This window comes from Gadus morhua, chromosome 18 (assembly GCF_902167405.1).
Source record: "Gadus morhua chromosome 18, gadMor3.0, whole genome shotgun sequence".
Classification (NCBI taxonomy): Eukaryota; Metazoa; Chordata; class Actinopteri; order Gadiformes; family Gadidae; genus Gadus; species Gadus morhua.
In genome coordinates this window covers 12989843-13013586 of record NC_044065.1, presented here as the reverse complement: position 1 = coordinate 13013586, position 23744 = coordinate 12989843, and the positions used below count along the sequence as shown (strand labels likewise).

The window sequence follows — 23744 nt, the reverse complement described above, 5'->3', positions numbered from 1 at the left end:
AATCTTAATCCTGTGCTCCTATGGGCCCTGCGGTTTTGGGAGTGTTTACGACACCACGTTTGGAGACTAATTATTCATCTTGCTGAAAGCTGATGTTAAACCTTACATTTGTTTCAGGGGATTCTGATCTTAAAATGCAAGGGTAGAACCAGCTCAGTCTGAGTAGCAATGAGATTCTAAGCAGTAATGAGATGCTGGGTAATGCGAAAAGCTTTGCTATAACTGCTCAGGGCTTAGAGAAGTTATTGTGGAAGTCCCCGAAGCTTCACACTCTGTAACAGCATTACACACAGATTTAAAAAATGGCCGACGCTGGAACCACTGCCCACGTAGAATTAGAGGAACACGAATATTTGGTCCACGCGGTCTATCCAATATGAGGAGGTTGTTTTGGGAGTTCAACAGGCAAGCTAGCACCATGACGGTGGGGTCTGTGTACTGCCTTGCTACGTCACCGCCCCAGACTGGAGCCTATTAATAGTTAAATAAGGAGTCAGGCCGATTAGATCCACTTAAAAGGAGGAGGCCGTGAGAACACCCTGGGCCCATGTCTCTTATCAATAGCCACCTCTTAATGGTTGCCTCTATAAAGACACTTCGAAGTTGATATATTCATTCATTTTAGGACGATAGCATTAGTAATTATATTTTATAACAAAATACACAAAAACACATACAATATTACACAATTGTGAATGTAGGCCTACATTGGGGGCAGATATATCCGTACATCTCTGGTATTCATCCATCCATACTAGTACAGGGAACACAAAGGAACAGATATGGTCAGATACTACCTGGGTATCGCCAATTAACCCCGTCAGTCACATTTGGTTAATTATTGTGTGCATCATGTTCTTGCTGTGTTTTAATCCGTCTGCTACCCCATGTTATGTTCGAGACGGCAATTATATTTCCTCCTCCACCGTATTTCATCATATTTCCCCACAGTAGGGCTATAATTGGAAGGTTTCTGCGTTAATAAGGCTAATAGGTAGGTATTTTGTGAACCTATGAAGGACCTTATTTTCCATCGAACCTGGGTAGAGGGGGGTTGTTTTTGTCATCTCCATCAGGCAGAACTGGTAGTTCATAAAGTCTAGACACTGACTGTGGGCTACCTCCGGGGGAGCGCAATAAAACATTGTCAGACCTGGACGTGTGTAGGAGTGTGACGACTGCTTTATACCCACGTTAACATATTAAACATTACTTGGTCAATAATTCATATGTTGCTTTAGGGCAACCAAAGCCGCAATGTTGTGAGGAGGTGCAGATGTCAATCCCCAGCACACATCAGACACACACACACACACACACACACACACACACACACACACTATTGGCTATTGTAGCCGTTTGCTACAGTTGAACAATCCAAATCAATAGAAAACAACACAACCAACTGACTGATTAACTGGTAAATTGGCAAAGACACAGAATACAGTGAGGACAAATAAACGTCAGATTAAGTGACACAATTACACCAAATAAGACATAAGGGAGGACACAGAGTCTAAGTTATATCAGTTGCTATGCACAGTTAAATCCAGATGGCATGGCTTAACTGGGCTGCAGCGTGCAGCCTACTGCGACGATGGGGGCTCAAACTCCACAGACAATAGCAACCATTCAAGCTTCCAGTTATGCCCTTGTAGTTATAGGTTATAGGTTCGGGAGTTTAGGGGATAGGAGTGGGGCGCATTAACGTTTATCTTTGTCAGCAGTATTTTCGAACGGGACTGAAGGAAACAATTTTTTGGTAGCCTACAAGCTTGGGCAGTCCTATACCCCAGTGGAAAGCTGCCACCAGATACAATGCTTTAACCTTGTGGTTCACCAGCCCACATCGAGAGGTTCATTACTTCTATTAGGAATCTCGCTGGCCGGATGGGAAAAGTGTTCGCTATCTGTTGAAAGAATGTAAATAGGATGCTAGTCTGTTGTTCGTGTGTAAGTCAAGGAACAATAGTTAGTTTGAACAATGGAAATGGCAGCATAACTTTGGGTGTAGTGTACAACGCCATTTTTTCATTGTTCCTGGACGGGCCATTCCTGGAGACCGTCCAGGAATGGCTGATGAAGCCCATGTGTCCCTCAATAGTAGTCGAAGCCAGGCGGAAAGTTAATGTTTGAGATTCTGTGAAACCTAAACCCAGTTCCAGAGCCGTTTTACCACTGCATCAGGGAGCAGAGGTTACACAGAGAGGAGAATCACATGGTACATGTGTTGCAGTGGAGTTTCAACAGAAACATCCTTTGATTAGCTCAGCCCTAAATCAACCAACTATTGTGAATCAAATTAGACGAATGCACAGACACCAAAGCTAGCAAATTGAACCAAGCTGTTTGACTACGAATTTTTGTTAAAAGCCTGACCTCACCCCTCCACTATGTTTGCTAAATCCAACTCTGACACTTTCCCACTCTCTCAATCCCTATATCGTTCGTCTGCATCTCTCTCCATCCTGCTATCTAGAAGCTTTTGCAGCCTCGTGCTCTCAGTGAGTGTTGTCTGTCTTGTACTTCCTCTGTGGCGTTTCTCAATCGGCCAGGTCTAACCTGAATATCAACATTTCAGCCACGGGTCTAGCAACAGGTAGTCTACTCTAACCGACCCACCAAGTTATAGCTCCAGCTATAGGAATGCTAACCTGGAGCCTGATGAACCCCTTCTGCCTAGGTTTTTTGGTTTGATGGATGGTTGGGGGAGGGGGGGTAGCCAGGCGATGGCAAACTATGGTGAACCCGTGACAGTGGTGGACAGCTGCTTTCAATTACAGAGAGACAGTCAGGGAGGGAAGGATGGCAGTGATGAAGGGGGCTGGACGGCAGAGGAGCAGGGATACACAGTGATGGGGGGTGCTTTTAAATCCTCCAGTGTGGCAAAAAAAGGATAGCACACAGAGTGAATAAAGACAGAGAGGGGGGGAAGAGAGGAGAAAGACAGGGGTGAAAGTAGAGATGGGGGGAGACAGAGTGGGGAGGGCCAACGTAAGAAGGTTGTAGTGGTCCAGGCCAACCCCCCACCACCCCCCCCCCCCCCCCCCAAAAAAATGAAAAGAAACCTGAGGAGCATAGATTAGTGCTAGTTGGGGAGACATCCCAGACACACACACACACACACACACACACACACACACACTCTTCTGGAGCAGCTCTTTAAGAAAGCCTACCAAAAAGACAAGATCTTTGACAGCCACAACAACATACAATCGGCGACCAACTAGACCCAGATGTCCGACCGGGAGCCATGGTTCTGCAGACAGCCTGCTGGTGTCGACCCAGGCTGCCAGAACGTGTTGGGAGCAGCGATGAAAGGCCACACTTTGTGTTAACAAACAAACTCAAACAAGACTGTCTGCGGCAGAAAATAGACGGCCTACGGTTCCGTTGTACCAGGCCAACCGAGGGGGAAGGGAAGGCCAGGGGGGGGGGGGGGGTAAACAAAAAAACAAAACAACTGTTGTTTTCCCCGGCATCAGCTGAGCTTCAGTGAAACTGTTGCGTTGCCCAACCCGGGAAGAATCGATTTAGATAGAAGTGTGTCACACATACCGCTATGCTAACATCTGACTTGTTAGCCACAACGAGGGGCGTCCCTCACAGCGCAGGCCAGGGCTGACGGTTTTAAGGACGTAACCACGGTTACCTGGTATCAGGGAGACGGGCCGGTAAGTGAATATGACAACGGTTGACACAATAGCGCGGCGTTGGATGGCTCCCCAAGCGTCAGTGGGACTGGGGGGTAGCCAGGGTCAGACCGTTGTGTTCGCAACAGTTGGCAGCTTAAGGTAATGGATACGGGGCCCAGATGAAAGGCCCGAGGGAGAAATACCGAGAGAGAGCCAGCCACATCCCCGTTACAAAGCATCGCTAATAACCGTTCTGATCGCACGGGCCCGCTATTATTAGGCTTACGTTCTGACCAAGGTGACAGCCCTTCTCTCTAATCTTATCTCGAGGGCATACCGGATGGATTGTTATCAAATGTTTGATTTAGCAGCAATAGGGCTTTCTGAATGTACGCCCGGCCGCCTTTTTGCTGCTTGCACAGCCTCATACAATTCTCGGCTTACAGCAGCTATTGTACTGCCGGAGGGGGCTGGAACGGGGCCAGGGAAACACCCAGGGACAGGCCGACAGTATAGGGTGGACAGCTGACTCAAACAGACTCAAGTGAGGTCTGAAGGTAGAAGTGAAGCCCTTGACTCACACCTCAACATGCACTTCTGTCAGGTGGGTTCTCTGAGCAGAGCATTAGAGCCTGCTGGCTATGTGGTACCGGACGACAGGGGACGGCAGGCAGTGAGTGGGTCACAACAAAGGAGAGCTCTTCTTTGAATGAATTGCCTCTCATTTGACTGTGTCCAAAATACTCTCATGATGGTTGATGGTCTCGCAGGCTAAATAAATTACGAGGACAATAGAAGCCATAAAATTAACCACAATTTGTAGATAGCTTACAGCAAAGATTCTGTATTATTTTACGATACATGAAGTTTATAATGATTAATTGGGCCAGCCCTACACAGCAATGCATGAGTCCATGTAAAATTTCAGACCCATTATCACCATCTCTTGTTAACACAGCTAGGACCCACAACCAACCATGTTCACATACAAGCTCCTTGCTTATGCAAATGATTCAGCTGGTTTTTCTGGATGGCATGTTTTGCAGAGGTCAGTTTCCCCACATACTCCAGATGCATCAAAGACCAGATCACAGCAAGACATTACCAAAAGAACAAGCAGTCTGTGCTTTGTTGATTGCAGTGTGTGTCAGTGTGTGCTGCTGTCAAATTGCTATCACATGATTAAAAAAGGCTTTGTTATTTTGACACTTCACCTGCCTGGGTTGGTCCGAAGCGGGAAGTCAAGAAGATAAATTACAGAATCATCCTTCAACTGAGAAATTAAACCTCACATCCTACTTCCTATCCATTGCAGCGCGTGCTCTCTCTCTCTCTCTCTCTCTCTCTCTCTCTCTCTCTCTCTCTCTCTCTCTCTCTCTCTCTCTCTCTCTCTCTCTCTCTCTCTCTCTCTCTCTCTCTCTCTCTCTCTCTCTCTCTCTCTCTCTCTCTCTCTCTCTCTCTCTCTCTCTCTCTCTCTCTCTCTCAGCATTTTGCTGAAAGCCAGTTTCCTGTTTGTAGAAGAAGGAGAGATTTCCTCAGAGTGACTGAGTGTTGGACACGGTGTTCTGCCTCTGCACAATCACAGGAACTGAGAGGGCAGAAGGAAGGGCCGTCACAATTCACATTTCTGTGGACGCCTTCACAGGCATTACCTGGACTACTTGCTCCCCACGTCGCCAGCCACAAAAAATAACGCATCAACATTTTTCACTGCTGAAGTGTGGAAGACATGCATATCGATGGTTTTGCTGTTTGTTCACTGGTGTGGAAGCAGCATTAGAATCCCGCTGTGTTTATGTACAAGCGTCTGCTTTCTGCATTTAACCAAGTACAAACATGCAATTTGAATTCAGCCGTCATTATGCTGATTTAGAGTCTCTGAGACGCAGTTGAAGAATTGATGAGTATTCCAGTTGTCCTCGAATTCTGCAGACCCTGGACTTGGCTGAGGCCACATCAAGGCTCATTTACTTAGCCGACTTCTACAGATAGAGTCAAATTCACACTGAATAGTATGCAAATAAACAACACAGTTAACTACCACAGCCAGGTACCTTCGACCTGTAGATGGCAATGGTAGATGGTGTTTTTCCCAGGCCCAAATCTAGGGCAGCTTCTTGTTTTGGCATCTGTGTCTGGCAACATTTACATTTTCTTCTTTCTATTTTTAAATCCTGATATACTTGTTCAGCTACTGATTAATTTCATATTCCTGATATACTGGTTTGTAGATAATTCACTGCACCACTAGAAATCCGATAATAGATTGATTTGGTGTTGCCGAAGTCTCGTTCATGGTTTTGATCTGTTGGTACATTCTTATGCCGAGCTTCTTAAGTTTGTAACCAACCGGCTTCGTTTTGCAGATCCCATACCTGGGTGATGACACTGGAAATTACACCGTTGTGTGTGTCTCACCTCCCTATTCACACAACGTGCCTTTTATTCCCCTTTCATTAAAAGTCCAGTAGTACATTTAACGCTTTGTTTTCACCCATATTACCACATCAACATAACACTTCTTGTAAACATAATGGGCAACCACACCATTTCTATAATCATGTTTAGGCATAAGTTTGCAGTGCGTGGTTATTGTACCTCTAATTTACTACTTTTTGTTGTTATAGTAATTAATACAATACCATTAAACATATATCATACCACAACAGCAGTGGGGACAGCTGTCAAGGCTGAACAAAGTGCCTTATCGCTGCTGCTACTCTGAGTTTTATCAATCACTTACCACAGAACAACAAGCCATTGAGAAATGTTTGCCTACAGTGAATGTCCCACCTATGAAATGGGATAGGCGACTGTGTTTGGGTGATTTGAGCTGCACAGTGTACGGTTATTAGATGTGATCAGGCCCAATCGATTCTGATTGCAGTTCATTTTAGAAGACATAATGGGCAAGAAGGTGTCATTATACCATGCCCCCTTCGCTGTATGCAGATGAAAGTTTGTGTGGTTCAATGAAGCATTCCCTTTTACATAGAATGTCAAATGGAGCTAAATATAGAAATGTTAAACACACCAAGCTATCATCGAGACAAAGGTAAATGAGTAGTGGGACGTGTGCGTGGCAGCGTTCAGATAAACAGAAGTGAGTACAGTAGGTTGGTTGAGTAAATAACGGTACTTGCCTGCCAACAGTTTGATTGGCGAGCTGTTTCATTCGATTGAATTGTTTCTTCATTTTCGGTCCCTTTTGTGGTGTCTACGTTTCAAAGACACTTCGGCTGCACGGTTATTCCCGCGTATACACTTTTAAGTATTTTCGCTATGACACGAAGAAACAAGCGAGTGCCATTGAGCTCCAAGCCAATTAAAAATAGTTCGCTAGCTTGGCTAGCTCGGGAGCTAGCCCTTCAGACTTCAGAAAAAGTTCCCTTTTGGGAAGACGGCATGATCCTCAAAACACTTTTTTTTAATAAAGCCATACGTTGAACCCCCGGCGGTGACGCTCTGTCTAACATCCACACTTTCAGCTTTGCATGGCTGGTCCCGTCTGCAGTCTGACGTTAGCACCACAGTACTAGCTCCGTTCCCGATGGATAATCCGTCGAACACTTTCCCAGGCGAGCCAACGCTCCGCAGCAGCAGCACCAGCGCGCACCTCTGCTCGAGCACAGCGTTCAATGAGGGGCAGGAAGTACACGCAGCAGCAGCATCATCATCATCTGCCATCCACCAGTACCTCCCGCTGGACAAACTGCTGACATGTCGGTCTACACTGGTCGTGTGTGTGCGTGTGCCTGTGTTCGTGCGTGTGTCTGTACATTCCTCAATATTCTCTGGTGCAAATCAATCCATTGCACAATGAAAATGACTTAATAGTCATATAATCTTACTTCCTTACATACATGTTATATACATATCGAATTATTCATAGCTCTAAAATGAATTATTGCCAATAGGAGAGAATTCACAAATACAAATATAACACCTCGTTATCTTTGAAATGTGTATTAATAAAAAATAACTTATTTGCACCACGAAATTTGTTTTCGAGAGACATCTTCATAATATATATATATATATATATATATATATATATATATATATATATATATATATATATATATATATATATATATATATATATATATATAAACATTTTTTAATAAAAAAAATGCTTTTTATATATATGATTATTATGATTATACTTTTTTGTGGACCACTTGCTTTATGTAGGCTGACTTGCGCACGTACAAAGATCATTGATTATGCTCAATGAAATATGAGTTTCATATTTCATAACAACTTATTTGCACCACGAAATTTGTTTTCAAGAGACATCTTCATAATATATATATATATATATATATATATATATATATATATATATATATATATATATATATATATATATACATATATATATATATATATATATATATATTTATATATATAAACATTTTTAAATTTATAAAAATGTGTTTTATATATATGATTATTAGGATTATACTTCATTCATTCAGCGAATGTACAAAGATCATTGATTATGCTCACTCAGAAAGATAATTATCTTGAACATCAATTGTTTTCGACTTCTCAGCTGTTTGTTGCATTATTCATTATTAGAGAGATTGAGGGGTATACAATACCCCTCAATCTGCAGCTCCACATTTTAGAGCAAACATTATAATCACATTAGAATAGGCTACCCCTTAAAATGTCGTTGAACTCATTCTTGAAATCCAGAATAAGTTACACTGTCCACCACAGGTTGGCGGTCTTCTAAGCCAAACAACCAAAATCATTAGGCTACATCTGTAATCATCCAAATTCACATTGGAGACATTCATATGTTTTACAATTAAAATGTATTTAGGAGCAAAGCAGGTTTCTAGAAGGCTAATTGTTATATTCCATGTATTTAGGGGGAGATGTATCCGTAAAGTATACTGACCGCCGATAGATGGCGCTAAAGCACCACTTCTCATCAGCATGACCATCGAAGGAACATGACAGCATGGGTACAACTTCCGACCCAAGCGGAATGGGCGGAGCTTGTCAGAGTTGCAAGCGCTAGCATTATGCTAGTTGTGCATGATGTCAATAGTAGCAGGGTATTTATAAATGCTAATAAATGTTTAGAAATAACGTAATGCATGCAATGCTTGATGACCATATTATCCATAGCCAGAATATTGATCTAGATCGGCTGTGTTCGGTTATCGTCTCGGGTCCTAAAAGACCACCTGTCCAAAGTAGGTGTCTGGTTAGAAAGGTGCATTCTGTGGGTGCCAGGGATACCCTAGTCCACACAATTTTAATGTTAATTCCTAAGTCTTAGACTTATTGATGGCAGCCCGACAGCCCTTCACGGACAGTGATACTGCGGATGAAGCAGTGAGGGCGACGTGTGATGATGCAACCACATGCAAAAGGTAGATTTTAAATGATTTCAGAACCAAATGGACTATGATTACTCGGCTCAGCATATATAACTACCTCTGGAACGGTTTTAAATAAAGTCATTTTCTTCAGTATCCTCTTAAATATCCATCTTTGCATATTGCGCGGCTTTTACTCTTGTATGACGTTTCTGTTTTAATTAATCAATGCTAAATCTTCCGTTTCCTTAATTGTGTTTTCTAGGTTTGCAAGCAGTAAAGGATACTGGAAAGACCCCTATATCCAGTACTTTGTCAGATCAGTTGGGGAACGAAAGGCTCCAGAGATCAACCGAGGCAAGTTGTAATATTTTACATCAGATTGTTTTTGTGTACAGCACAAAAACATAGTACCAAATATTAACTTGGACAGTCCTTTACTGTTATATTTTTCTCTTTCTTTAAATTATTGCTTCTGGTTTGTAATGAAGCTATTGACAGGGGTGTTTAAGGGATGCCTTTAAGTGTAAGCGTTTGAGTGAGTAGTTTTGTAGTGGTGTTTAAGTGTGTTTTGGAGCAGCCAATCAACCGCTTCTACCTGACTTTGTCTCCTAGGTTACTACGCCCGCGTCCGAGGAGTGAACAATCTCCTAGACAAGTTTGTCAGGAAAACAGACTGCAACTGTCAGATCATCAACCTTGGTGCTGGGCTAGACACAACCTTCTGGAGGTTAAAGGTATAGGGAGTGAGAGGTGGTGATTAGGGCTGTTAGTCTCTAAGCAGAAAGGTTAATGGTTCGAACCCCGATATCCGCAGACTATCTGTAGACATCCTTGAGCAAGATACCCCATAGCTTAATGAAGTGTATCTATAAAAAATAAATCAATGTTGATAACTTTTGATTAAAGTGTCTTACTGAGTGACTTACTGACTTAGTTGTAAATAACTTACAAATTGTAATTAAATGTGCTGTACCATAGTGTGTTGAATATATGTTAATTATAATCTAACTGTGTGTGTGTGTTTTTTTTATTTGACAGGATGAAAACCTCATGCCTAAAAAGTATTTTGAAGTCGACTTCCCAACTGTTGTCGCCAGGAAAATACACAATATAAAGTAAGCCGATCACTCTTAGTATCATTTTACATTTCCAGTTCCTTGCAGAGCTATTCAGCGTTAACGTGTTGGGGGATACAGAACCGAATAATTAAAAAAAAGCCATGTCCCTGTACCAAATTGGACAAATAGCTATCATAAAAATGCCTGGTTGCCAAGCATATAAGTGTATCTTCTGGATAAAACATTCACTGTGAAACATAAATAAGCTGTAAACAATCCTTCATGGATGAATAAATAAATGCTAGATTAAAGGTGTGCATGTTTGTCTAGTCATTGCATGAATGTTTTTCAGCTCAATGTGTAAATGTCGTGTTATTATGTGGTAGGCTGTGTATTTGACCTGTTCTCTTTTCCCTCCGTGTTAGAACAAAGCCGCCTCTTTCCAAACCCCTCATCGAGACGCACAGCTCAGACTCCCTACTGCTGGGTGGGGTGACACACACAAAAACACACGTGCTTGTCGTTGTTTTCATCAAAACAAATTCTTCTTACTTTTCTTTATTTATAATGACCATATACGGATATGGTCTTTTCAGATGGTCACAGTCTAGACTCGGATCGCTACTGCATCATCGGCCTGGACCTTCGGGATGTCGTCACCTTGGACGAGAAACTGAGGAGGTTTCAACTCAACCCAGAGTATGTAAAAAAGGAGACGATATGTTATGAAATTTAAAGCTCAATCAGCAGATCTTGTTCACCCACATTGTTTTGATGAGATTGTGTTTGTGATTGAGCGAGCTAGAATAGCTGATGGCATCCTAAAACAACGATTAATATATTTCCAAATAAATAATGGCACTGCTAGACATTTCAATGTAAAAAAAACAACATGAAATGGTGCTAGTTTAAGGTCCCTGGAGAGACTTCTTGAACAACACAGACTCAACTGCTCCCCCTAGTGTAGTGGCGTCATCATATTCCATGGTTGAAATTCATTAGCTGTTCAGCTTTCTGATGTATATATCGATATCTATTTGATAACAACTATTACACCTGCAATGCTTTATCAAGGGACCAAGAATGAGGGGTTAATATATGTATTATTATGACTTGGCCTTATTCAACTTTAATATCTGATTATATCTATGAAGTAATACACCAAGTAATGGCAGGTGTAGTTGGACTAATCTGGTGTATGAAGTTTATAATTTTGTATTATGTGGGAGGGGCAAAATGTCCTGCAAGATTTTAATTCATATCAGTATGATAATTACACCAAATGACCGCATACCTCAAAGGACACAAACCTGTTTAGCCTATTTCCTAGTAGTTGTAGTGTGTTTGTGTGGTTAACCTAGAATGCGGGTGCATTGACAGATAAATTAATGTTTGTCATGTTTTTGGTCGGATGTTGCAGGATAGTCTAGTGGTTAGAGTGTCTGACTCGTAGGTTGTGTGTTTGATCCCCCTGTGTCTGTCATCTACCCAAAGGCAAGTCAGGCGGATGCCCCTCAATCATGACATGTAGCCAAATCAGGGTGTCCGCGCGGTACTAAAAGGTAGTAAAACATAAAATTAAAAATTAAGGCACTTGAAAGGTAGTAAAGTTAACAAACGCAATTTGACTTGGTAGTACATTCAGCACCACCTCAATATAAAATTAGTTTCCATTTTTTGCTTAATATTTGTGTTTACATGTTTTAAAGTATACGCCGGCAACATTTTCCGCCTTTTCCCCTCAGAGTTCTGTAAGGCTGAGTTTCTAGCTCTATGAGAGAATGGGTAAAAGTTTTCACAAACGTGGGTTGACGACCCGACATTTAAAGACTGGCTGAAGCCCTTGATGGGAAGTGACCGAGAAGCTTTTTGCTCGTTCAATGTGACATGGAACGGCATTAAAGCGATTAAATCACAAAACGCTTCGAGCATTCACCAGCAGCGGCTTTGTGCGAAGGGGGAGCAGCTCTATGTCGTTGTTTTGCGGTGCTAGCAGCAGCAGCAGCACTAGGGCTACAGGGATCGCGGCAGTGTCACATTTATACCTTGTAGTAAGTAGTATGTGGTGCTTTGCATACCCCCTGCCCCGCTGCTTGATGTCGTGTTGGTAGTAAAAAATATTGTGGCGGTAGTAAAAAAGGTAGTAAAAGGTAGTAAATTCATCTCTATGATTCCTGCATCCCGCTTTGGGATGAGGGCGTCTTCTCAGTTATAGTGAGTAGTGCGCTGAGGGTAGTGCGCTGAGGACATGTGATCTGGAAGAGGGTGTCCCTAGGCTCTGTGGCAGGGACTTACAGGTCGCAGAAAACCCATACGTTGAACTTCCTGGTTTCCCTTCTTCTTTAATGTTCTTGTTGTTTTCGTTGTTTTCGCATGGCATTGTGTGTTTCACAAAACCCCCCTGTGGCAGCACGGAAACAAACTCCTCCCTGCAACCCAGGCTTCAATTTCTGTGTCTCTGTTTCGTCTACTTCCTCTGCCCATTTGCACGAAACAACAGATTGGTTACATGCTTGTGTATTTATTTATTGTAGGGAAACAAAAACATATAATTTCAGAGTAGCACAAAGAAAAAAGCTTTAAAGTTGTATTTGTAAGGTTTTCATGAAGAACGTGAGCGTAGTGACTGTGAATTCACCCTACCGGTTCTGAATGTCCGCTTCTATTAAACCCGTAGTTTGCGTTCTGCCTAAAAACTTTGAATGTTCGGTGAATAGTGTTGGTGCTTGTTAGGTCTAAGTGGGACTAATGACCGACTGCGCAGAGCCTTAGGTTAGAGGAAACCCACCAGAGAGACTGCGTCATCCATCGTGTACACAACCTCTTGTGTTTAGAGGCTGTGGTACCAATGGAGTATAAATAAGTGACAGATATGTTTTCTTTCCCCTCCGTTGACTTGTTTATATTTGGACTCTTTTTGCAATCCTCTAGTGGCCTTTAGAAAAACAAGCCCTTAAGGTTTTAACATACGGCTTGACCTCACAGCCGTGACAGCTAGTGCTCGGTTGAATCGTGTGCTTGTCAAAATGATTAGCCTCTCTGGACGCAGAAAGGCCTGCTGTAATCAGGAGGATTGGAGCGAAAACAGTTTTGAAGTGAGTTTAGTTGACACACCTGTTCATTTAAATTGCAACACAGCAAACCAGTAGGCCAGTCAAATGAAATACATGAGAACCATGAGACTCGATCAAAACACAATTGAATCAAAACAAAGTGCAGTGTGCAAAATTGCTGATTGTTGCTTTAAATCTACTTGCAGTGAATACAGATAAAGACAGAATAGCACACTAGTACCCTTATCGTCATTTTGCATGCTTTAGTCAAATTTATTTTCCTCTGTACCCCCCCACCTACCCCAAGGCTTCCCACCTTGCTGCTGTCAGAGTGTGTGCTGGTCTACATGAACCCCGCCCAGTCCTCCAAATTGCTGCACTGGGCTGCCGAGACGTTCCACACGGCCATGTTCATCAACTACGAACAGGTGAGCTGGGTACAAACAAAAGCTGCCCGCCACTGATAGGGACGGACATAAACGGCATAAAAAGTCCAATCCGATTGGGGTTAGATTGAGATACGATTGACACAAGCCCCCATAAAACCATTACATCTAGGGATCATTTACTTGTATGCTTGGACAGGTTTGTACCGGTCAACTTTTTATGGGTATCAAGGGACCAACAATGAATTGTTCTATTTATTATTATTAATGGTATACCTGATCATGTCTATGAAGTAATGGCAGGTGATTTATAGCAGGAGAAACGCTCCTCTGTTGTGTTTCTCCCCCATAGGCCAACATGGTGGACCGCTTCGGTCAGGTGATGATCGAGAACCTGCGGCGGCGCCAGTGTAACCTGGCAGGTGTGGAGGCCTGCAGGTCCCTGGACTCTCAGGTACACACACACACTCACACACGCGGCGCAAGACGGGTCATAGTAGGACACTTGCAGACGCACGTCAATGAACACTGGAATTTGTTGATATCAGCGATTTTCCTGATCTTGAGTTAGTGAATTCAGGCAGAGCTGCGTGTGGTCCGACTCTTGTACTCTAAACGTGTGTGTGTGTGTGTGTGTGTGTGTGTGTGTGTGTGTGTGTGTGTGTGTGTGTGTGTGTGTGCGTGTGCGCGTGTGTGTGTTTCCATGCTTTGTTTGTGTGTGTGTGGGGGCCCTTTGTGTATGTGTTTGTGTGTTTTCTCCATGCTGTGTGCGTGTGCGTTCTTCAGAAAGAGAGGTTCCTGCAGACTGGTTGGGAGCACGCTGACGCCCTGGACATGATGACGGTGTACGGCCTCCTTCCTCAGGACGACCTGGCCAGGTGTGGGTGGGTGGGTGGGTGGGTGGGTGGGTGGGTGGGTGGGTGGAGTTATTACCTCACATGCCCTGTCCCTACATAACCTGGCTGTCTCCTGGCCGGCGCTGTGACCATTGAACCCTTAATGATAGTAGCAACAGGTTAAGACATCAGCTAAAAGCTAATACCAGGGTTAACCTTGTAAAACGTATAACTGTATAAAGTTAGTTAATATTCTGAAAGTCCAAATTGGTTTATTGTGCAATCGTAAAAAGAACAAATGCATTTATTGCCTGTGCAATTTCCTGCTAGAATTGAGAGTCTGGAGTTCCTGGATGAGAAAGAGCTGTTGCAGCAGCTTCTTCAACACTACTGCATCTGCTGGGCCAACAAGGACAAACTAAGACTCGGTGAGAGTGGTGTTTTGTAACGTGGCTCTTCATAAATGTGGCTCATTAAATGAAGCGAGCCATTAAGCTAACGGTTGCTAACCCCTAGCACAACCTGGGCTGTTGGTCGTTAGGTAAGGTGATCCTGACCCATAATAAAAGTATGTTTTGTTTGAATCAAAACCAAGGCCCTCCTTTTATCTGCTTTAGAATGAGGATGTATATTTTATTGATCCATGTTTGACCCTTTGGAAATACTATTCACAATGTAGTTATTCAACAGAAACTTTCCTCTGTTGTACAGCGAAACGTGTCATTAAGGAGTTTGTGTCTTGCTAAAGGAAGCCTACAGGTAGAAGAGTTCCAGACATTGGGATTCAAACCCAGCTGTCGAGTCAAACAGCCAAACCGCTAAAATACCGTATCAGAATGTTGTTTCATTGTCTTATGGTCTTTTTAATTCCTCAGGTCTTTCCCAACTCTCCTTTTGACGTGAAGTTCCCAGCTACCCTGCTCGACCCCTTGTGGTAACCATGGTAACCCAAGTCGTGCAAGGACAGCCAGACAGAGGATGTGCATGTGCAGACCCAGCCTTCTGCTATTCAGTAAGAAGATTAATAAAATGGACAGAGCATCGGTCTCAGCGGAAAGGCGGTTTGACCTACGAGATACGAGACAAATATGGGAAGATATCGAGCACTTCCTGCCATATTCTCTCGCTCTCGCTCTCTCTCTCTCTCTTCCCCACCCTCCTACTACTTCTTCTTCTCCTACTACTTCTTCTACTACTGTTCTCATATACTTTTCTCTCTTTTGGTGTTGTGTATCACATTGAAGAATTTAGGCTGTTTTAATCGATTTACAGCGTCTTATTAGAATTGTTTGTGCCATTGAGTATTTATGATTGATTGGACGATCAACCTGTTCTTTGCTTGTAGTTTGTCATTAAAAGGCAACTTCTTGAATGTTTGCCGATATGGAAAATTTGGAATGTGGAAACTCAAGAGAGTCTGGTTTATGACTTACCGATTTTCCGAACAAAAACCTAATCTTGACCACCCTTGGCTGTTAAATAAAACTTATTTTTTGTGTTAATTGGCCGTCGTTAGCTGTAACCAGCTTCAGGTCTTACATGTTCAGTGCTATAAGCATCTGTCTTCACACAGGCACCGTAGTCCCTCTCTCTCTCTCGCTCTCTCTTGCTCGTTCAGTCAACCCCCTCAGACAGACTGAAATGTTCCTCCATGCCAAGCAAGCATGGCTGACCACCGGCCAACTGCTGTTTGCCTAGTGGGATTAGTTTAATTTGACTTATTCATTTTATTCATATTATATTTTATTCAGGCGTAAATCCAACTGCTGATGAACTGGCCTTTACACTTTAGGAGGATCTGAAGGATTTACTTTGAAATAAATGCTCAAAAAGTGGACATATGTGCGATTCACATTTTTTTGTTCCAATTTTCTACCATTTTTGTTAAGTAATACAAATATATATTTCTTACTAATACTTCTTGTAAGGCATTATATGTCAGTTTCTTTCAACTTTCAACAGAAAACAATGAATGGTTTTGCAGAAAGGAGGAAGTGCATACACATCATTAAAAGCCCATTTCAACTGGCTGATAAAGGCTGATACAAATGCGCTGGTGCATGCGGGGTATATTATCGTTTTTGAGTACTATCTGAGCCTGTTGTCTTGGCTGGTATTGTGTTTAGGAATTGTTGGTGTTATAAGTCACACCAATGGACATTGATAAATTAATAGCGCTGTCTCATGAAAAGATAACACGTAATCTGTTTAAATTTTGCATTAGATAGATTATCAAGTGCTAATTCATTTTATAGGCTCATCGTATTCCTGGGGGACGGCATCAGACTGACAAAAACAAACCAGAAGAGAAAGCAAGGGGATGTCCATGGACCTTTTCTCCATCAGACAAACAATCCCACCACACCACCAACGGACACACGCACACCCTCCTCGCATCACCTCCCGACACCTCAGCACCGCTTCCACTTCCACATAGAGCCAGGACACACCGGGAAACCCACACCATCTTTCACAGAGCCCGCCAGAGATGTTTTCTTCAGTGACTGAGTCCAGGCTAGAGATCTTTAATGTGGCTGATGGGGTCGAAGGAGGAGAGAAGGCCCCCGCTCAGAACGGAGTACAGATGGTGTTCGAGCGCTACCTGCAGCCCTGCCTGGCCGAGCTGTTTGGGACCACCCTGTTTGTCTTTGTCGGCTGTGTGTCTGTGATCGGGAACCAGGGGGTGGAGGGTGTGGTCCAGCCGGCGCTCGCCCATGGCCTGGCGCTGGGGGCGCTCATCACTGTCCTGGGGGAGATCAGGTAGGCAGCAGGTGGAGTTATCCTTTGGGAAGTGTGAATGTTGATCTGGAATGAGGTGGAAACCTGTCAGTGTTTTGTTTTGACTTTTCTTTCCATTATATTGAAATAGGAAGATAACGTATTGTTATTTACTGTATGTGTATCATATCGCGATGCTATCGTTATCGTTATGCTTTCTATTTATCAAACCCTCTTGAATTTCTTCACATGGTTAATTATTAAATGAATTTAACTTTAAAGAACTGCAACAAAAAATAATAACATCACTGAGGTTTCAGTGTGTAATAGTGCATGCAAGGGCAGCCTGGTGCTTCGGCTCAGTGATTCAGTGTAAACACTAGGAAAGTGGGTGGATCAAGTTAGTGAATATAAAGATGACCATGAATAAAGAATGTGCACGGCAATTCTGGTGAAGTTAAATATTCTCCATAATCCACTGTTGCTGGTGTTGTTGTTCCAGTGGTGGTCACTTCAATCCAGCCGTGTCTCTGAGCTTGTACCTGTGTGGAGGCATGGAGCTCCCCCTGCTGGGCCCGTACATGGTAGTCCAGATGTTGGGGGGGATTATAGGCGCCGGTCTGGCCAAGGTAAGAGACAATAATGATTCCGATTTGCGTGAAGTGTCACCAGGACTACTCTATTACTTATTTTATGAACATTAAACGTTGCATCGGCTGTGTCAAATTAAAGTATCAAAAAAACAAAGTCATATTATGGATGAAGGTTATTAGAATTATCTTTCATTTTGAACAAAATACAGTTTACGATCAAAAGGTTACATGGGTTTTAAATCGTAACATCTTCCCACGAAAGACAAATAAACTAAAATAAACAAAGATTATACAAATAGATTATATATGATTTGCGTTTGTTTCAAAAGTGTACTTCAGACAGAAGTACCCATACATGGGGTGGACACTCCTCTCGGTGCTGTGGTGTCCCAGCTCGGACTAGTCCTCCCTATTCTCTCCAGGCGGTGTACCCCGCTGCCCTGTTCAACGCTGCGTTCGGCGGGGCCTTCAGCGCCGTTCAGCTCCCCGCCCAGACAGCCGGGGCCGTGGTGGCGGAGACGGTGATGACCCTGTTCCTGACCTCGGTGGTGTGCCTGGGGGTCGCCAACGCTCGCACCCGCAGCCAGATGGCTCCGCTCTGCATCGGCCTCACCCTCAGCTCCTGCGTCCTCGCCGGGTAAACTGCCACCGATCGCTCCTATGGCCGGGAGCTGATGTTCTTGGTTTGAGTTGTCTGCCTACATGAGTGTGGATTGAGGAATGTCTCGATCAAGTGTTTGCTTAGGTACCTGACATTAAGGAGCAGGTCGGAGCTAGGCTATAACGGCAAAGAGGCCAACTGCTGGTAGGCTTCCATTGATTGAGGTTACGAACCTTTGAACTTTTCACCTAGTTCGCAAACTCCCTTCCCTGCCCTGCCCACACGATGCCCCGCACCTACTGTGATCTCTTTGTAATAGACCAGGAGGTCGAAAGGAGTTTAAACTGTGGAAGATAGATAACCAGAGTCCATTGCCTGCATGTTATTAATCTACACCACTTCACAAGAGTGGCTTATGGTGCATGCAGCAGGGGTCATACTCATAATGCTGCTATGGGCCTTACTCCCCAAGAGTGGCTTATGGTCCCTGCAGCAGGGGTCATACTCATAATGCTGCTATGGGCCTTACTCCCCAAGAGTGGCTTATGGTCCATGCAGCAGGGGTCATACTCATAATGCTGCTATGGGCCATCTTGGTTCTAAACCCTGGCTGGATGGGGCCGGGGGCCACAAGGTGTAACGTTGGCTGTGTGTGTTTCAGAGGGGCCGTGTCCGGGGCCTGTATGAACCCAGCCCGAGCCTTCGGCCCAGCGGTGGTGGCCAACTACTGGAACTATCACTGGATCTACTGGGTGGGGCCCCTCTGTGGGGCCCTTCTCACTGTCACCTTTGTTCGGTGTGTGCTCCTCACTGTTATTATATCATATCATTGTATTTTCATTATTATTAGAAGCATTAAGTTCAGTCTATTGGTTTCTTCCACAGGTTGTTTTTATATTTAAACACACGTTTGCAGTGAATATCACCTACAGGATGCTGAAATGTTACAGGTCACAGTGTGTGATTTGTTCCACTGTGAAAAAACTCAACGTTCTCTGCTGCCCAGAGCAAATTTTTGGTTCCAAAGGTTGTATTGCATCGAAACGCACGGTTGCAGTCAATAGATTTGGGCTATATCACCTGGTTGGATATAACGTTGACCTGAAATACATGCATATGCTTTTTATAATGGTTAATCTTATTAAATCAATAGCATCGTGCACCTGACGTAAGGGTCCAGTGGTGCAATCCGTCAGCGTGCAATACTAAAATAATCGGTGGAGTGATTCCGAGATTGGCTGTTCGAGGCTAACCTGCATCATATAGTGCAATTTTATTTTCACTGCATGGTTGGCGGGTCAGCAATATAATAGAAGATGGATCAAAAGAAGAATACCTTGTTAACTACCTGTGCTTGCCTGTTTTTGTGTTTTATAGTATGACCAAATACACAAAACACTAAATATTCGTATTGGTTTTATTTTATATTTCTCTTCATATAATTGTGCACGCTCCAATGAAACACAACACACGAGCAACCCATTGACCTACATCTGCCCCATGCAGGCTGTTGTTTGGGGACCAGACGACGCGTATCTTACTGAAATAAAACCTCTTACGTCGACGGATCACCGGCAGCACCGCCATGTTGATGTCAGACCAAAACAACCAAGAACTTGGGGTCAACTCTGTTTTCTCAGGAGCAGCTACATAGAAATAAATGTAAATCCCCTTTATTTTTGTCCGATGTATGTTACATTTTTGGATTCAAAACCCATTCATAAACCATGCATTTTAAGTATTTAGTTTATTCATGTGTTGATAATCATCATATAGGAGTTGTACAATGTATTGAAAGTCTGGAGGTGAATAAAGTTGCAACAAAAATGTACGCTACATTGGAGGCGCCTACTTTGATACAGACAATCAACCTTCTATGGTTGATCAATATCTACAATGTGTTTATAACAGTTTATAATAGTGTTTATTGTTTGGGGGCAAAGTCCCAAGATGGAAAACCTAGTGTGTTTTTTTATATGGCAGATATAGGGTTGTTCTTAGAAACACAACACATAATCATAAAACTGTTGCAACAACAAAAAACCCTAGGATTTGAATTGATATGGTTAAATGGCCAGAATGTCATACTGGGTGTTTTGTGTCGTTAACCAAGTGTTATTGGGGTAAAAATGCCTAATTTGTCAAGTGGATACTCTATCTGGCTAACTTGAGATATATTCAGGTTGCTTCCAAATATAGGCCGCACTTAAGTTGTATGGAATATAAAGTGACGATATAAAGATAAAGTGTACTTTTCCGCCTACATTATGCACAGACATTCTGCCAATTCTGCGATGACGATCCAAGATCCAAGATTTTTTCCATGCATTGATGATAATTATGATGATTGTGCTGAAGAGGAATTGTCCTTATTGCCAACATTATTGCCCTGGTTAATATCATAGTACTGACCTGACCTTGAACTCCACAGACACTCTCACCCACACACACTCTCACTCACTCACTCACTCACACACCACACACACACACACACACACACACACACACACACACACACACACACAATACTTAGACACACATAGACACACAGAAACGCCTGCTGCTGTATTTATTAGAGTCATATTCAACCCTTATCAAGTCTGAATAGAGTCCAGGACACACTTTTCAGGAAAGTAGGGCAACTCCTAACTCGTCGTCTGAGAGAGCTCAACTAGAGCTAAGGTTAAGACAATAAGACACCTCCTCTTCTCTGGTCAAGGTACCAGTTCAAACATTAGCTCGTCTGTTATTTCCACTAACCCTTAATGTTTTACGAGACAATAATCAATCCGGCTGTAGAATCATGCCCGTCTCGGGTATAAGAGTAACTCTGCTTCTTCTTCCCTCCACTCTGTCTTAAACAAGCTGAGTCGAGCTAGGCCGCTGAGGTGAAGAAGGACTCCATTAGCGGTCCCCTTAATCCCTACAGAGCCACCCCACCACCAGGGCCACCAGCACTAGTTCAGTAATCCATGGGCCTGATGAAGATGGAGCTGGAGGACACGGAGGCCAGCCTGATGGACAAGGGGAAGGCGGCGGCGGTCCCCCGATTGCCCAACCGTTACGAGAAGATCTTCCAGCCGTGCCTGGCCGAGCTGATAGGCACCATGTTCTTTGTGTTCATCGGCTGCACGTCGGTCATCGAGAACGTGCCGGCGGCCGGGAGGCTGCAGCCTGCTCTGGTGCACGGTCTGGCCGTGGCTATCATGGTGGCCGTCATGGATAACATCAGGTAATTAAAGGTTTTAATTATAGCTTCATCCTGGAGCCACTGTATGTGTTGCAAGACGTGTTGCAGGTTTCTAAGGCAACTGGCTACAAGTGCAGCAAGGGTGAATAGAATGAACTAGAATGGAATGCAATGGAACTTAATTGAATTGAGTTGAGTTGAGTTGAATTTAAATTAAATTTAACCTAATTTTATTTCAGTTTTATCCCAGTCCTGTTAAGCCATATGTATCTATTTAAGTTCAGTCCTCCTCATGTCCGCTGACATTTCTGTGCTATATCTCCTCCAGTGGCTCTCACTTCAACCCTCCCTTCACCATTGCCATCTACCTGTGTGGAGGCATGGAGCTGGTGATGGTCGGCCCATACCTCGCCAGTCAGCTGATTGGAGGAGTACTAGGAGCCGGCATGTCAAAGGTCGGCCTCCAAGCATTTTCTAGCATTTCTGACAATGCATATTGGAAGACAATCCTTGATATACAAACGTTTGATCCAAATACCTGAATATCATGAAATAGAATAGAATATAACTGTATTTGTCGCTCTATTTGATTTGCCCATGTACAGGGCTGGCATAATCAGTGTAACTGCCATCATAAACATGAAGTGTAGATATAAAACAATTAAAAAACTAGTACTACTACTTCTACAACTACTACTACAACTACTAAAAATAATAATATTACTACTGCTACTACTACTACAAATAATAATAATAATAATAATATTAAATAATATTATTACTACTACTACCGCTAATATGTAATTAGAATATGAAACACTATTATTATCATTTTGTTTCCATCAGTTCACAATCGTAACCCTTCTTCTGTCTGTAGCCACTAATACGTTTACAAACCAAAACAAACGTTTCCCCATCGACTAACATTGACATCCAAGGCAGCTCATCCCATGTTCCTCCCACACCTGACCTCTCTACCCCCCCCCCCCCCCCCCCGATGCCTGGCAGCTCATGGTCCCGGCCGACCGCTACCTCAATGCCACGGGCGCCGCCTTCGACATCCTGAAGACGGAGTCGCAGCTGCCGGGCGCCATCTTCGGCGAGATGGCCATGACCTGCCTGATCACCATGGTGGTGCTCCTGGTGGCGGTGAACCCCAAGACCAAGACCCCCCTGGCCCCCTTCCTGGTGGGCTGCACCGTCATCATCAACGTCCTGGCCGGGTAACGGAGGCACCACACACACACCCACACACGCACACACACACACACACACACACACACACACACACACAAACTCACACACACACACACACACACACACACACACACACACACACACACACACACACACACACACACACACACCTGTGTAAACCTACATGTATACTGTATATACATATAGATATGTACACAAACATATCCGTACACACAAATGCACACATATGCACACAAAGGTATCTGCTTACATCTGCACACACATATCAGCAAACACACACACACACACACACACACACACATACACACATATGCACACAAACATACAGTATCTGAAAACATATGCACACACATATACACACACACACAAACATATATGCAGACATATGAACACAAACATATGCAAACACAAATACACACACACAAATGTAGACGCACGTGCACACAAACACACGCACAAATTATTTGCCAAATAACAACAGCTAGTGTCTCACCACTAAATTCATTAATATTCACTGTATCTTATGAAACAATATCTAAAGCTGTTTATTCACTCATTTCCTCATTCCATCCTTGGCTGGTCTCAGCGGGGACGTGTCGGGGACCTGCCTGAACCCGGCCAGAGCCTTCGGCCCGGCGGTGATGACCAACTACTGGACCTTCCACTGGGTGTACTGGGTGGGTCCCATCGGAGGGTGCCTCGTCGCTGCTGCACTGCTCAGGTGAGGGGCCGACACGCCAAGTAGCTCAGCTTTCATTGAGGAACATCTTTGAAATAAAACCTGTAGTACAATTTCGAAAACCAACTTAAAACCGTTTTTTGGTTTCTTCCCAGGCTGATCCTTGGAGATGAGAAGATACGATTGATCAATAAGTGATCCCTCTGAGATGTTCGTTTGGTAGCGGTATGCTGTTTGAGACGAGGGTTCCTGATAGGATGTCCCACTCCACGGTTGTTACGCCATGTCTTGAAGCTCCTGTGGTACTTATGTTGTCTATGTTGTTAGTGTTATTATTGTTATATTTTCTGTGAATAAATCTAACCTTTTAACTAAACTATATGTGTCGTCTCATTTTTACCAGGTATTAATATCAACTAGTCAACGTCAACTTTA

The 23744-nt window shown here is 43.5% G+C and overlaps 4 protein-coding genes across 8 annotated transcripts in view; 3 read left to right on the top strand and 1 right to left on the bottom strand.

Annotated features, from left to right (window-relative positions):
* arhgap17a (Rho GTPase activating protein 17a) overlaps positions 1 to 7334 on the bottom strand; it is a 33784-nt gene extending 26450 nt beyond the window's left edge. For 2 of the 4 annotated variants that reach the window (XM_030339574.1, XM_030339575.1), the window contains exon 1: positions 6779 to 7333. In XM_030339574.1, the coding sequence (XP_030195434.1) occupies positions 6779 to 6831 (53 nt within the window). In that variant the 5' untranslated portion in view covers positions 6832 to 7333. Of the gene's footprint in view, positions 1 to 6778 lie in introns of all 4 variants that reach the window. The other 2 variants (XM_030339576.1, XM_030339577.1) reach the window with 2 other exon arrangements.
* A 1299-nt stretch (positions 7335 to 8633) lies between these two features.
* Positions 8634 to 16145, top strand: lcmt1 (leucine carboxyl methyltransferase 1). The gene is made up of 11 exons (XM_030339275.1): positions 8634 to 9028; positions 9240 to 9331; positions 9590 to 9711; positions 10016 to 10092; positions 10461 to 10522; positions 10632 to 10734; positions 13396 to 13516; positions 13827 to 13928; positions 14261 to 14352; positions 14641 to 14738; positions 15186 to 16145. Exons 1-11 carry the CDS (start codon positions 8943 to 8945, stop codon positions 15206 to 15208), a joined length of 978 nt encoding a protein of 325 aa, XP_030195135.1. The 5' UTR covers positions 8634 to 8942; the 3' UTR covers positions 15209 to 16145.
* A 130-nt stretch (positions 16146 to 16275) lies between these two features.
* On the top strand, positions 16276 to 20058 carry LOC115530621 (aquaporin-8-like). Of its 2 annotated transcripts, XM_030339277.1 has the most exons (5): positions 16276 to 17070; positions 17531 to 17657; positions 18044 to 18258; positions 18884 to 19018; positions 19729 to 20058. In XM_030339277.1, the coding sequence occupies exons 1-5, from the start codon at positions 16799 to 16801 to the stop codon at positions 19769 to 19771; spliced, it is 792 nt and encodes a 263-aa protein (XP_030195137.1). In that variant the 5' UTR covers positions 16276 to 16798; the 3' UTR covers positions 19772 to 20058. The 2 variants fall into 2 exon arrangements, with proteins under 2 accessions (XP_030195137.1, XP_030195136.1); XM_030339276.1 differs by having other exon boundaries at positions 18884 to 20058.
* A 1003-nt stretch (positions 20059 to 21061) lies between these two features.
* Positions 21062 to 23685, top strand: aqp8a.2 (aquaporin 8a, tandem duplicate 2). Its single transcript, XM_030339274.1, has 5 exons — positions 21062 to 21454; positions 21741 to 21867; positions 22421 to 22635; positions 23217 to 23351; positions 23465 to 23685. Exons 1-5 carry the CDS (start codon positions 21195 to 21197, stop codon positions 23505 to 23507), a joined length of 780 nt encoding a protein of 259 aa, XP_030195134.1. The 5' UTR covers positions 21062 to 21194; the 3' UTR covers positions 23508 to 23685.
* Positions 23686 to 23744: the final 59 nt, after the last annotated feature.